Source organism: Anas acuta, chromosome 2 (assembly GCF_963932015.1).
Source record: "Anas acuta chromosome 2, bAnaAcu1.1, whole genome shotgun sequence".
Taxonomy (NCBI): Eukaryota; Metazoa; Chordata; class Aves; order Anseriformes; family Anatidae; genus Anas; species Anas acuta.
Genome location: NC_088980.1, coordinates 104,457,660 through 104,470,165, shown reverse-complemented (window position 1 = coordinate 104,470,165; position 12,506 = coordinate 104,457,660). Strand labels below are relative to the sequence as shown.

General features: G+C 37.5%; 1 protein-coding gene across 3 annotated transcripts in view; it reads left to right on the top strand.

The window, feature by feature from the left end:
• The window catches only part of MIB1 (MIB E3 ubiquitin protein ligase 1), a 74,040-nt gene that overhangs the window by 6,622 nt on the left and 54,912 nt on the right, over nt 1-12,506 (top strand). For all 3 annotated transcript variants that reach the window (XM_068671456.1, XM_068671455.1, XM_068671454.1), the window contains exons 2-4: nt 2,275-2,446; nt 5,114-5,243; nt 6,985-7,089. In XM_068671456.1, coding sequence (XP_068527557.1) covers nt 2,275-2,446; nt 5,114-5,243; nt 6,985-7,089 — 407 coding nt within the window. The remainder of the gene's footprint in view (nt 1-2,274; nt 2,447-5,113; nt 5,244-6,984; nt 7,090-12,506) is intronic.

The following is a 12,506-nucleotide window of genomic DNA, read 5'->3' as shown; positions in this document are numbered from 1 at the left end:
TCTGAGTGTACTGAACAGGAAAGATAGCTTCCTCCATGTGGGGAGCGAGGTCATCGATGGTGTTAGGGAGGGAGAACGTGCATGGGTGACTTCGAAGTTCGTGTTTTCTAGAAAAATTTACATCTTTAGATGTTGTTATGAGGCAGCAAGTATTCTTTAAATATAAAAGAAGAGCTGAAATGAACGGGTATGGTATACAAAGTGTGTTGTCCGGCAGCTGGAGTCAGCAAGTAACATGATGGGTTATAGCAACTGTGTCAGACTTTCAGAATTTCACCACAGAATTTGTGGTCAAGGAGTGGATGCTGCCTGAGTCATGAACTGCTCCAGCAATTACAGCTATCGTTTAGCATAACATCAGCAGTTTTGGGGTTTTTGTTGTCACCGAAGGCTATCTTCAGCTGCCCTGAAATGCTGCTCGGATCTCTGCGGTGCGCTGTGCAGCTTTTGCTCCAAGTGCGTTGCCTTCTCCAGCCCTACTCTTTTATTGCAATGTTCATGCATCAGGAGAGTCTGTAATCATGAGGCCCTTTATAATCGAGGCTGGAAGAAGATGGAGTGAGAAGCTCTTTTGGTTAGGAGAAATGGTGAACGAGGTACACCAGATGATTGTGCTGTTGTTTAGAGGGGCCTGGCCAGGCTGGAGAAATGGGCTGGCAGGAGTCTCATGGAATCCAGTGAAGGGAAATTCCCAATCCTACACCTAGGGAGGAATAATCCCTGCACCAGTACTGACTGGAAAGAGCTTTGCAGGACCCCTGAGGGTCCTGGTGGACAGCAAAGTGACCAGGAGCCGGCAGTGTGCCGTGAAGGCTGAAGGCAACATGGATGCATTATGCCAAGTGCTGCCGGTGGCCTGAGGGAGTTGCTGAGGCCACTCCTGGAGAGCTGGGTCTGGTTCTGGGCTCCCCAGCACCACAGGGGGCTGGGTCACGGGAAGGGCCACAGAGGTGTTTGAGGTGATCTCGGGGCCTCGGAGATGAGGAGAGGCATGGGGACCCGGTGGTGGTTGGCCTGGAGAAGAGAGGGCTTAGGGGGTTCTGTCAGTGTGTGTGGGTACCTGACGGAGGTCATGAAGAAGTCGGGGTCACACATTCTCAGTGGTGTAAAATGACAGGGCAAGAGACACGGGGCACAAACTGAAATGCAACAATTTCCACTGAAGTATGAGAAGAAACACATTTGCTATAGGGATGATCACATGCTAGCACAGGTTGTCCTTGGAGATGCTCAAAACCTGAGTCGGCATGGTCCTCGGTCAACGGGTCTGATTTACCCTGCTTTGAGCAGTGGAGGTTGGATTAGCGGATCTCCAGAGGTTAATTCTAGCCTCAGACATTGCATGAGTCTGTGAAATAGTCAGTCGAGAAAGCATTTCCTTCAGTTTTGCCTCACCAGCTGTTGATTTTTCTTCAGTGCTGATGCCTCAGCTGTTGGGCACAAATGACTAATAGGTTTGTAGTGAATTTGGCCATCATTTCCTAAAGCATCCCTTCTGGAGGGGATAAAAACCACTTTCTATACTCATTAATTTCAGAGAGGTTTTTTTTTATGGATGAGTAATTGGAATAATGGCATATTACTCCAAACCTTTAGTGCACAGTTTTGTCTTGTGCTAGGTACTGCGTACCAGTGCTTGTCCCTTCTGTTGCTCAGGTTTTTCCAAAGGAACAGAATTTGATTTTTATTTTTTTATTTTTTAATTTTTTTTTAAACTCATGGCTTTTCATTGTATTCAGGATGCATGGACTGAAAGCGTCTGTGGCTGATCGCTTTCAGGCTGCTGGAGCTTGGCAATTCTGCAAGAGTTACAAACCTGAGAACCTGGCTTTTGTGGGAGGCTGGGAAGGATGCATGCCAGTGCCTTACACCTGGTGTGCCTTTGGCAGATTCCTTTTGAAAAAAGCAACATATAGAACAGGAAAACACTTCAAAATGGTAACAGATTTCCATTAATATAATGACACCTATCTAATAGAGCTTGGTTTTTGTCTTATAGGCAAAAGTGTAGAGATGACCGCTTAGTTTTTCCACCGTACAAAGTAAAACCAAGCATAGCTCATAAAATTTGAGAGAAGAGGAAAAGATGGAATATTAAATGCAAAGTCAGTGATCTTCTTCACTGATTCATATGGACTGATATGGTGTCGCTGTCAGACTTTCTTTATTGGTCACTTTCTAATCTATGGCTTCAGATTATAGTTGTACGCAACAGAGATCTGTGTAACCAGGTACCAATGTTGTTGTCTTTTTTATTTTTCCTGTTTTTAACAGGTATCAAGCATGATGGGACTATGTGTGATACTTGTCGACAGCAGCCTATCATTGGCATCCGATGGAAATGTGCAGAATGCACAAATTACGACTTGTGCACAGTTTGTTATCACGGGGACAAACATCACTTGAGGCATCGTTTTTACAGAATTACCACACCGGGAAGTGAAAGGTAATTTTTTTTCTGCCTAAAACTAAGTAGGGTACATTTCATTGTGGTAACTTCTGCAGGCTTGGTTATTGAAACTTGGATTGGGTAAGGTATTGTCCTGAGGTATAGACTCAGTTACTGGTTCTGCCTCTTTGTGAGGGACTTCAGATAGGACAGATCTTTTGAGTTTGGAAAACAAGAAAAATTAGAACGAATGGAGAAGAGAGAGAATTTAGGATTTGATTATTCAGTTTCTTTTTAACCTCATTGCATGCTTCTGAATTCTTGTGTTATTATATAGCAGGTTTAAAACAAAGACAAGGATCTTTACACAATGTATAATCACAACATTATTTATCAGCAAATTTCTGAATGTGAAAGTTGAATTAGGTTCAAAAATGGTGTAGACAGATCAAAGAATTTCCTTATTGTGGACTGTGAAGAACATAGGGGTCTGGAGACAAAATCACCAAATTGAACTTGCTGTTCATTACCGAAAGCAGAGGAAAAGATGCTGTGAAGGGTCATTCTACCCTCTATTTTAATGTTTATTTTCTTGAGCATCTGTTACTTGAGTCTCCTAGAGAAGAACCATGGGGAAAAAATGGCTTTAGTTAATTCTCACCTAGCCTTCTTATGTTCTCTTACTTTGAATAACTTGTCTAAATTCAGAGCTCCTTCCTATCATGATCTATTGACTGGCTGAGTGAGAACAGTGATGCTTGCCTGTTACTAAATACTTCAAGAGCTGCATGAAAACACTATGTAAGGGCTACATGGTGTGGTATCACCTGTGTGGTAACTCCCTAAAGTACTCTTATTATATCATTGGAAGCCTCTTTTATATACATGTGATATGCAGTTGAATGTGACACGTAAGACAGAATATTGTTTTTCTTCTTGGTGAAGTAAGGTTTATGATGAAGTTGTAATTTAATGGTGTGCTTTTATCAGTACTTTTACAGTTGAGAGGAGTGGCTGGAGCACAAGGACTGGATTCTCATTTATTTTCTTGGAGGGACTGTGTTTATTGTCTCAGATGTTTGCTTTTGAGTTTTAACTATGGCAAAAATGCCCACGTCTGTGGTTTAATCAAAAAGTAACTTCTGTTTTTTTGAGATTCATGCCAGTAGTTACCAAATAGATAGCATAAGCTTAGTATCTGAGTCACAAAGTTCTAATGCAGAACAAGACATAGATGTCTGATCCTTGAGTAGAAAATTCTGGCTTAGGGTGATGAATAAGAACTAGGTAATAAAATACAGATCTGTTTTACTGCCTTTAAAAAAAAAAATAAAATCTCATTGCTTCTGAGAATGCTTGCCAGACTTCTTCATTTCCTTTTTAGCTGAAGTTTCCTCTGTAGTTTTAGGTAGTCTCTTATGGTGTGTAAAGCATAATTTTGGAGATAGATTGTATGCGGTATATGGAACTGCCAGAAATCTTTTGCATGTTGTTGCTTTCTCTCTGTCTTTGTTTACTCCCATTGATATCTGTCTTGCAACTCTTAACGTAGAAGGTAGCTTTATCTGCCAAGGAGCTGTTTCTATTGGGTAAAACTTAGATGAGAAAAAAATTGATTAGGTTTAACTTAATCAGGGAGGAGAAGAAAAAAGGGCAAAGAGGGAGGAGAAAAGGGCAAAGCAGTACTAGGGAATCTGAGGGATAGCTCATAGGAAAAATGATGAGATGTGTCTTCATACATACGGATGAAGAAAGCATGAGCTCCACCTATTTTATTCTTAAATCTGGAATACCATGGACTGCATACTAAAGTAATATATGCTGGTTTTTTGTCTCAGTGTTTTTAGATGTTGAGATATTTCTAAAATGCTACTATAAACAACATATCTTTGTGTTTTCTCTCACCCTTTTATATTAGATAAAAATTACTAATATTTTCATATGCTCTTTGCATTGGTTTTAACAGCTTAACTTTTTCCTTGTCTGCCATCTGGTGGATCTTTAAAGTTGAGCAAGAGGGTGTTATACTTCCCGGAGAGGTCAGGAAAGGTTCAGAATTTCAGCTGAATACTTTTGTCTGGCAACATTCTCGTGGCATGAAATAAGAAGTCAGTCCGATTGCATACGGCTGGCTTTTGACATGACCAAAAATGCAAGAAAATGTTTCTATTTCTATTTGTGAGGCAAATAGCATGTTATGACAAAAATAAGATCAACAAAATAAATGCTGATATACTGAATGAAATTTGCCAAGATTCGCAACTGTAGAAAACATACGAGACACAAAGGGGAAAAAGATGTAGTTACTCTACGTAATAGCATAATTCTAAATAAAAATGGAGTTGCAGAAAAGTAATTCTGGCGTAGGGTGCATCTGAGAGAAACAAGAGTATGTTATGAGAGTCTGTATGTTCCTTTACTGATTTTGATAATATTTAAGTAATATGAGTACAAATCTATATGTAGATAGTTACAGGTTGTTGTTGGTAGTAGGAAGTCTGGGGAAGAAATTATTAGAATTAAAAGCTAATTCTAAATATATAATAAAACAGACTTGTGTTCTGCTGTTCAAATTGAGAATTTAATGGAAGTGATGAAATGTGCATTTATGCAGTTACTCTTATTTCAAGATGGTTACCTTCTTTTCTACCCTGAAGGATTCTTGGACTTTCTTTATTATCTTGACATTTTTGGGTGGTTGTTTGTTTTTTTTAATAACTTCAGGGTATTGCTGGAGTCTCGCCGTAAATCAAAGAAAATTACAGCAAGAGGAATCTTTGCAGGTGCCAGGGTGGTACGAGGAGTTGACTGGCAATGGGAAGATCAAGACGGTGGCAATGGCCGTAGGGGAAAGGTAATAAATAAATAAATAAAACAAAGCTAGTTTAAATAAAAAGATGCATTTCTGCATGTTCATGTCATGATCTCAGTGACCTTTCTTACGGAGGAGAAGATAGGTCACCATAAAAGTAAGTACTTGAGTTTTAGTCATTTCTTAATCTTGCTCTGTAATGCTCAAGCACTTAGGAGGGGATGTACAGTTTGAGAAGTTCACTTAGATTTACTTTTTTACAATTTTATTTAGAAACCTATCTTGGCTGTCCTAGGACAGCCTTAACATCAAGATCTGGAGTATACTTCAGTGTTACTGGAGAGATGATGTAAAAACAGTTCTCGAGCATAGCCCTTTCTGGTCGCTCCTGCATTCTGTGGTCTGATTGCTTGTGGCTCACCACATTTGTTAATCTCTTGGTTTTGGCTTTTAACAGCTTGCACCCTGAGTTTTTGTTTTTCATCTAATAGTCTATAGAGAGAGAGTTTGCTGATGTAAAATGAAAGCTTTGCAAGTGTCTGTTGTGGATGTTATATTACTGGCTTATTTAGGACATCGCGAGCTTTTGGTACAGTTGTATGATAAAAATGATTTATGGAAAATTGGATTGCATGGAAAGACACGGAAGATTTTGCTAAGGTTATGGTTACAACACTGTAGATTTAACTTGAGAACTAATGAGAGTTTGTAAATATGAACGTGAAGCAGGTTGTGGTAAGATAGGCAATGACTTACCACCGTACACGAGATACTATTGAATGAGAATTGGATGTCCTTCTGTCTGGGTGAACTGATGTTTTTGTTTATGTTTGGTATCCTTAAGCAGCCTTTCAAATAAAGTGAGAAGTTCTGAATAAAATAGTCTATTTCATATCCTAGATGTTTATAGAAGCTTTAGGACCTTTGAGGATATCATTTTCAATTTTATTGAGAGGAAATAATATAAATCTCTTAAAGCAAAGGGTATTCAGATGTATCTTTCTTCTCATCTTGATTGGTTTACCCCTTGCTATGAATTTTACAGGATGGTTTGAAATCTCTGAAATCTTGCAAAATGAGTCTTAGCCTGTGTTTATTTGATGTACTAAACTAGAATTAGTAGGATTATTTGCAAGCTGAAGACATGTATAAATGCATATGAAGTGTCTTCATGATGGATATAAACTAGGAAAAGCAAAAAGCAGAAATGGCTTTCAAATAAATAAAGAATAAAGGCAAATTCTGGAAGTTGATTCTTTGAGTGATAGAAGTGGTGTAAGAATTTGCTGCATAGCCTCATGATTTCAGAAATGTCAGGCAAAGTCCTTTTCACTTCCTTTCTTTTGTCCTGCTGTTAAACAAATTGGCTCAGGAAATAAAACCTTGCCTCTACTACTGCCACCAGGCTAATGCAGGTTATACAGACAAATTGGAGCAATTAAAACAGTTTTCATCCTGTTTTTCGTAGTGTAATTTTAGTAAGAACATGTCAAAGCATCATAAAATAAATGTTTACGGTGCTGATTTTGTTTTGTACTTATGTAGGTAGGTTATCTACCAGATATTTGGAAGAAAGATCTACAAAGTACATACTTAGGCTTATTAAGACACCTAGGGAATGTTTGTATCAACAGATATGAAGCTTAATAAGATTTTTTTAATTAGATTCAGTAAAATTGGTGGTATTGTGAACTTGTCTGAGGGGGTGAAGAAGATTTTAAGTTCACATCGTGTTTCTGAGTGTTTTTTTTGTTGCATAAACACTTTTCTTATTTGTAAATAGGTAACTGAAATCCAAGATTGGAGTGCGTCAAGTCCACATAGTGCAGCATACGTTCTTTGGGACAATGGTGCTAAAAACCTTTACAGAGTTGGCTTTGAGGGCATGGTAAGTATAAAAAAACCATAAAGGGTGAAAGGCTCGGAGGGGGAAGGGCGGTAAGAATAACGTGTGCTATTCTGCTGCTTTTGTAATATCCTTTGTCAGTGCACTGCTATTAGTCAGGTCATTGTGAATACAGCTGTATGGATCATGCATATGCATTAGGAGGAAAGTCTGATCTGGGGATAAAACACAGGAGTGATTTAAAGTTAAGAGCTCCTTTTTGCCTGAGTATCGTAAATATTTACGTTGCATGCACAATTATCTTATTGTGCTAATACTGTGCTTAAATTGAAATTCAGAAAAGAAAAAAGTTTAATCGTAAACTTTTTAAAGACACTGTTGTTTTTTTTTCTCAATTTCGCTTCAAATTCTGGTGTGATTACTGCAAGATTTGCAGTTTTTAAGTTATCAGAAACTCAGTACCCTCTTGTGAGCAATGCAGCGGGAAGGTATGCAAGTATGTTACAACCTTAATTTGCTTTAGCATTAAGTTTTTTGCTTCCTAGCTTCTATGGCTACTGCTAAAGCTTGAGAGAGAAAATAGGTCAGACTCTAGCCTAAGTGCCTTCTGTTGCTCGGTTTTCTTATCCTAATGTGGGTCAGGGAAAGGTTACTTCGATTATCAACTGCTTATAACATCTTAATTAGCATTTTCTTTGCATGATTTTTTGTTTGATACTGCAGAGGAAAACCATGTTAACTTAACATTGAGGTGTCATCTTGTCAGATGTGTGTTAGCAATAAGATCTTAAACAATGACTAGCTGACTTTTCAGAAAGGAAAATTATTTACTTTTTAGCCTCACTGGGAGTAAAATACTTCCAGAATAAAAAAGAAAATACATTTACAGCAAAAGTGGTATTCAGTATTATTTTATTATCAGGTTTAGAATGAGTAAGTGCAGGTCAGCTTTTCTGGTGTATATTTTGGAAAGTTTGTTATTTCTTCAGCCTGAAACAGGAAGATGCTAAGGGTAAAATACAAGTCACTATTGAATGGCATCCTTTCTGGTCCCTTCAGTTCTAAAGAATATTTCTTAAATGCTGGCAAAAGCAGGGGTGGTGGTGTTACAGTATTTCATAGTGTAATATTATGAAACCAATGGTTCGTGCCTTCTCCCTAATATTTGATTGTGACACATGGAAAAGGAGCACAGTTACCGAAGTTTAGACAGAATGAGTTCAACTGGTTTTTGTGTTGCAATTTTAGTTACATTAAAAATTATGGACTGTCTAATAGGAGATAAAATGTTCTGGAATCACTAAATGTTACTATTGACTCCACAACTACTACGTGAAGATAAGCCATACTCTTTGTGAAATGGTTATTCCCTTAATAATAAAAATATATTTATTATTTGTAAACAAACTATTCTTTTGCCCAACTATTGCCACATAAGGAAGTGTTAAATATTTCTAAAATATTTCATTAACTACATCAACTGCAAGCTGATGCTGGAGAAGTAAAGGGCAGCTCTCCCCAGAAGATGTGTACAAATAGAAATATTTGGTCAGACAATAATTAACAAAAAAGAACTGTTAAAGTGCTTATGAAACTAGATACATGTATAACATGTAATGGATAATATATCCATACTATAGGTAGACGCATACATAAAGGATAATTTGAGGCCATATATGTAGTGCGTAACTGATTGTAATCCTTTTCTATCAATTTCTGCATTCTTTTTTACCTTTTTCAAACCCTTTTATCAAATGCAGTTTTGACTTTAGACTTTGTATATCCTTGACAGTCATTTGCATGGAAAGGTAGATTTTTATAACTGATCAGTTGTGTGCCAATTCGTATAGTTTGTTATGATTATTTGCTGGTATTTATGTACTGTTAGAAAAAGCTGGCTAATAGACTGTCAAAGTCCATATAAAATTGGGACAAACTTGTCTGGGGACTTAAGAATTGATTAAGAATGTCCAGAGAGTGTGGAAACAATACTCAGAGTGTTTGCCCATGTAAATACAGCTGGGAAGAGACCCATACTTGCAAATGAGTAACACTTGACTCAGACACAAATGGAGCTGATTAAAGAAACACAGCTTATTATCGTAAGTCAGGGTTGCTTATTTGATAGCTGACAGGCTGCATCTGGTCCTCAGAATGAATCTATCCAGCCTGCCAGCTTTTCCGTGGGAGAGACAAGGATTGGCTGGTAGGGCAGCAGGTGCTGGCTGAAAACTTCCATTTATTTGTGATCAGATCCTTTGAGTTTTTAATCGAGTTTGCTGTTGTGGTCGAGGGGTGCATCCTGTCTTTCTTTATGAAGTCTAGCATCTAAGTCTGGGTGTTTCTTCTACTGTGCTGACGCTGGCCACAAATCCCCAAACTGAAATCTGATTTTATGGTACTGTTAGGTTGAATAACGTGTTTGTTACATCCATGGTAGGAATCAAGTACAGTTGGCTAGTATGGTTATCAACAGTGCTTGCATTTCATACCTATATGTGTATTCAGATTCTAGAGCCAGCCAAGCTGTTAACCGTGTTACCTACTTGTGAATACAGCCTTTTTTTATAGTGTAATCTGTTTATTGAAAATTAGAGAATTGAATGAGAAGATTGAGATTTAGCTTTTTGGACTTGAGTTTTAATTTCTTCATGTCAAGCACATGAAGATGTAACATCTATTGGTTTTCAATAAGCATTACAATTCTACTACTTACTGGTAGAATGATTTTGCTATAATAACTGAAGACAATGGTTCCTCTAGCAGGAATGTCCTAAATCTGTTTCAGTATTTAGAAATTATTTCTGTGCTATTAAATTTCTTTGTGTTATACCACTTGCCTTTTCTGCTGTGATTAACCTCCTCCTCTTGTTTTTCATTATGGAGGATCTTCCTTTCATCTGTGTAGCCTCTGAAAGAAGTAACTGTAGTTATCATCCATCATTGTCACAGTAATCTGTAAGCCATCTGTGTTTGTGTACTTTTTTTTTTCTCCCACAAAAGTCTGAATAGTTGAGTGCATGAAGGAGGCTAATAAGATTCCTGGCCCTTACATTTTTGATGTTATTTTTAAACTTTGTTTCTGATCCTGGCTGATACCCAATTTCTATTCATCAATATTTATTGGGTTATGTTTAAAGGATAGTCTTTTAAATCACTCCAGAGGATTTTAAGAGTGGTTTGTTAGCACACATTTTTAAATTAATAACAAGGCAAACCTCTTGTCACATGAGGCATTGCAGGTGAGAGTTATAAAATATGCAGAAATACTTTCTGCTGCAGTTACAACATAAAATGCAAATCTCCAGACTGTCACCTTGTCTCCTATACCTCAAAAATGAGGAGTGTAGGAAGAATCCAAGAAACAAGAATTCAGTTCACAAGCAGCTGTGGAATTGCTCAAAGAGGCAATTTCATCTTAATCCACAAATTTATCTGGAATGTTGCTGGAAGCATAGAGTTGTTGATTCCTATTATTATGAATACAATGGCTTCTTTTTCTATATTGGCAAGCTGTGACTTCAGTATGATTTAGGAAGTAGGGGGTAGTTGTTTTTAAATTGAGAGAGGAGTGAGATGTTTATGTGTATGTATATACCTTGTACATGTATATTTATTTGCATTTGTCAGCTGACTTTGTTTTGCTTCTCTTCACATGGCTTTATTTCTGTTCATTCTCCTGTAGTCTCAACCAAGCAGTTTTTCATCTCCCCATAAGTGAGCTGCTTAGAAACATACTTCCCTTAAACAGAAATACATTTTACATTTTTTTAATTTATCATATAAACCTCCAAGGAAGACAGTCGTGAATTTAAAATGATCCTCTTTGGAAACAAAGAAAGTTACATGTGGAAAAATTTAATAAGTACCTATAATCAATAGACCCTTACCATTCAGTCCATTCAGTAAACCATCCAGTCAGGATTTGTCTGCATTCTGATTTTCCTCTATAAGAAGCTGTTGCTGTTGTTTTTACACCTCATACCTCTTTATCATTTCAGTTATTTCTCTAATATCTCCTTTTATTTGCTTTCACTCTTCTCAGATTCTTGAAACTGAAAAAGTTTTCAGTTCATTTAATTTGAAATGCTGCATTTCTTAAAATTTTTAGCTAGAGCTTATGGATTTGTCTAGTCCCTCATCGTTGTAACCCAGTGACAAAGCTGCGTGCTCTGGCTTTCCTCATTTGCCCTGCGAGAGCATGTTTCCTTGCCAAAAGCATTTCTCAGTTTTGAGACTTAAAATGACCTTTAGGGTGTGTGTTCCCTCCCACCTCAAACACCTGCAGCTGTGCATGGTTCTGGCTGGTTTAACTGTCAGATCAGTATTAATTTCTGTCCTGGTATTTACTGCTGATGTAGGTGCTGTTTCACAAACATTCTTCTTTTTCTTAGCACACCTGGTCTCCGTATTACGTCTGCAAACTTACCTCCCTGGTTTGGGTGGCTGGCCTTTTGTGCTGATGGGAATAACTCAGCTATCCCAATAGGCAGCTGCTCTTTCAGCACTGTTTTACTCTTCAAGGTCAGAGATGATGGCCCTTTTTACACCATCTGCTGACACTGCTGTAATACACTTTTTTTATTCCTTGAAGTTTTTATGATGATGAAATGGCTGGGTTTTCATTGGTATAATTGGATAGTAAGTCAAAGCCAGCTGTTACATCTTCTGTATTTCCCATTTGGCTGAGAAGATCATGATCTTCATGTAATCCAGTCACATACTGCTGAAAAGCAGAGAGTTTTTCAGCAAAGTCAGTAAGTAGATGGTAAAAGAATGAAGATTGATGTAGGCAGAAACTGTCATTACCCACTGAGTTGAGTTTTCATTTTAATGATTTTCTGCTTAACTGGGGTTCCCGTCTCTTCTCTAAGTATACATAAATTCCACAAAATCTACAGCTTGTTTTTGTTTCTTTTCTCAGAAGAGAATCATCTTCTGGGTTCATTGAATGATTTCTACATCCAGTTAATGTATGAAAGCTTATATTTTGTTTTCATCTTTGAATTAATTTTTTTCATCTTGAATTAAATGACTTGGGCAGGAGAAAGCATGTTTTCATGTTCTCCATTTTTGATAAAACTGGTATCTGGTTTGCTGCAAGTAGAATTCTAGTTGCTCAATCGGCTTTCATGCTTCTGAAGTACAAATAAGAAGTTTCCTGTCATGAAACTCCTGTGTGTTTTTCTTTAGTGTTGGTTATGTTGTGTTTTAATAAGGCCTATATTATGCTGATGTTACTTTTGTTGGTAGTGCTGTTTACAAAGTTGTCAAAGGAACTCTTTGTCAATACAGCATATATGAGTTTTACTGCCTTCATCTCTGTCAGTGCCTCATCTTTCTGTGCATTTCGAGTCCTTTCCAATTTTTTGGTGAAGACACACGTGTTAAAAATGAACAGGTTACTTTGCTTTTCTGTGATAGATCATACTCTTTTCCTCTGTAGTAATTTAACATTG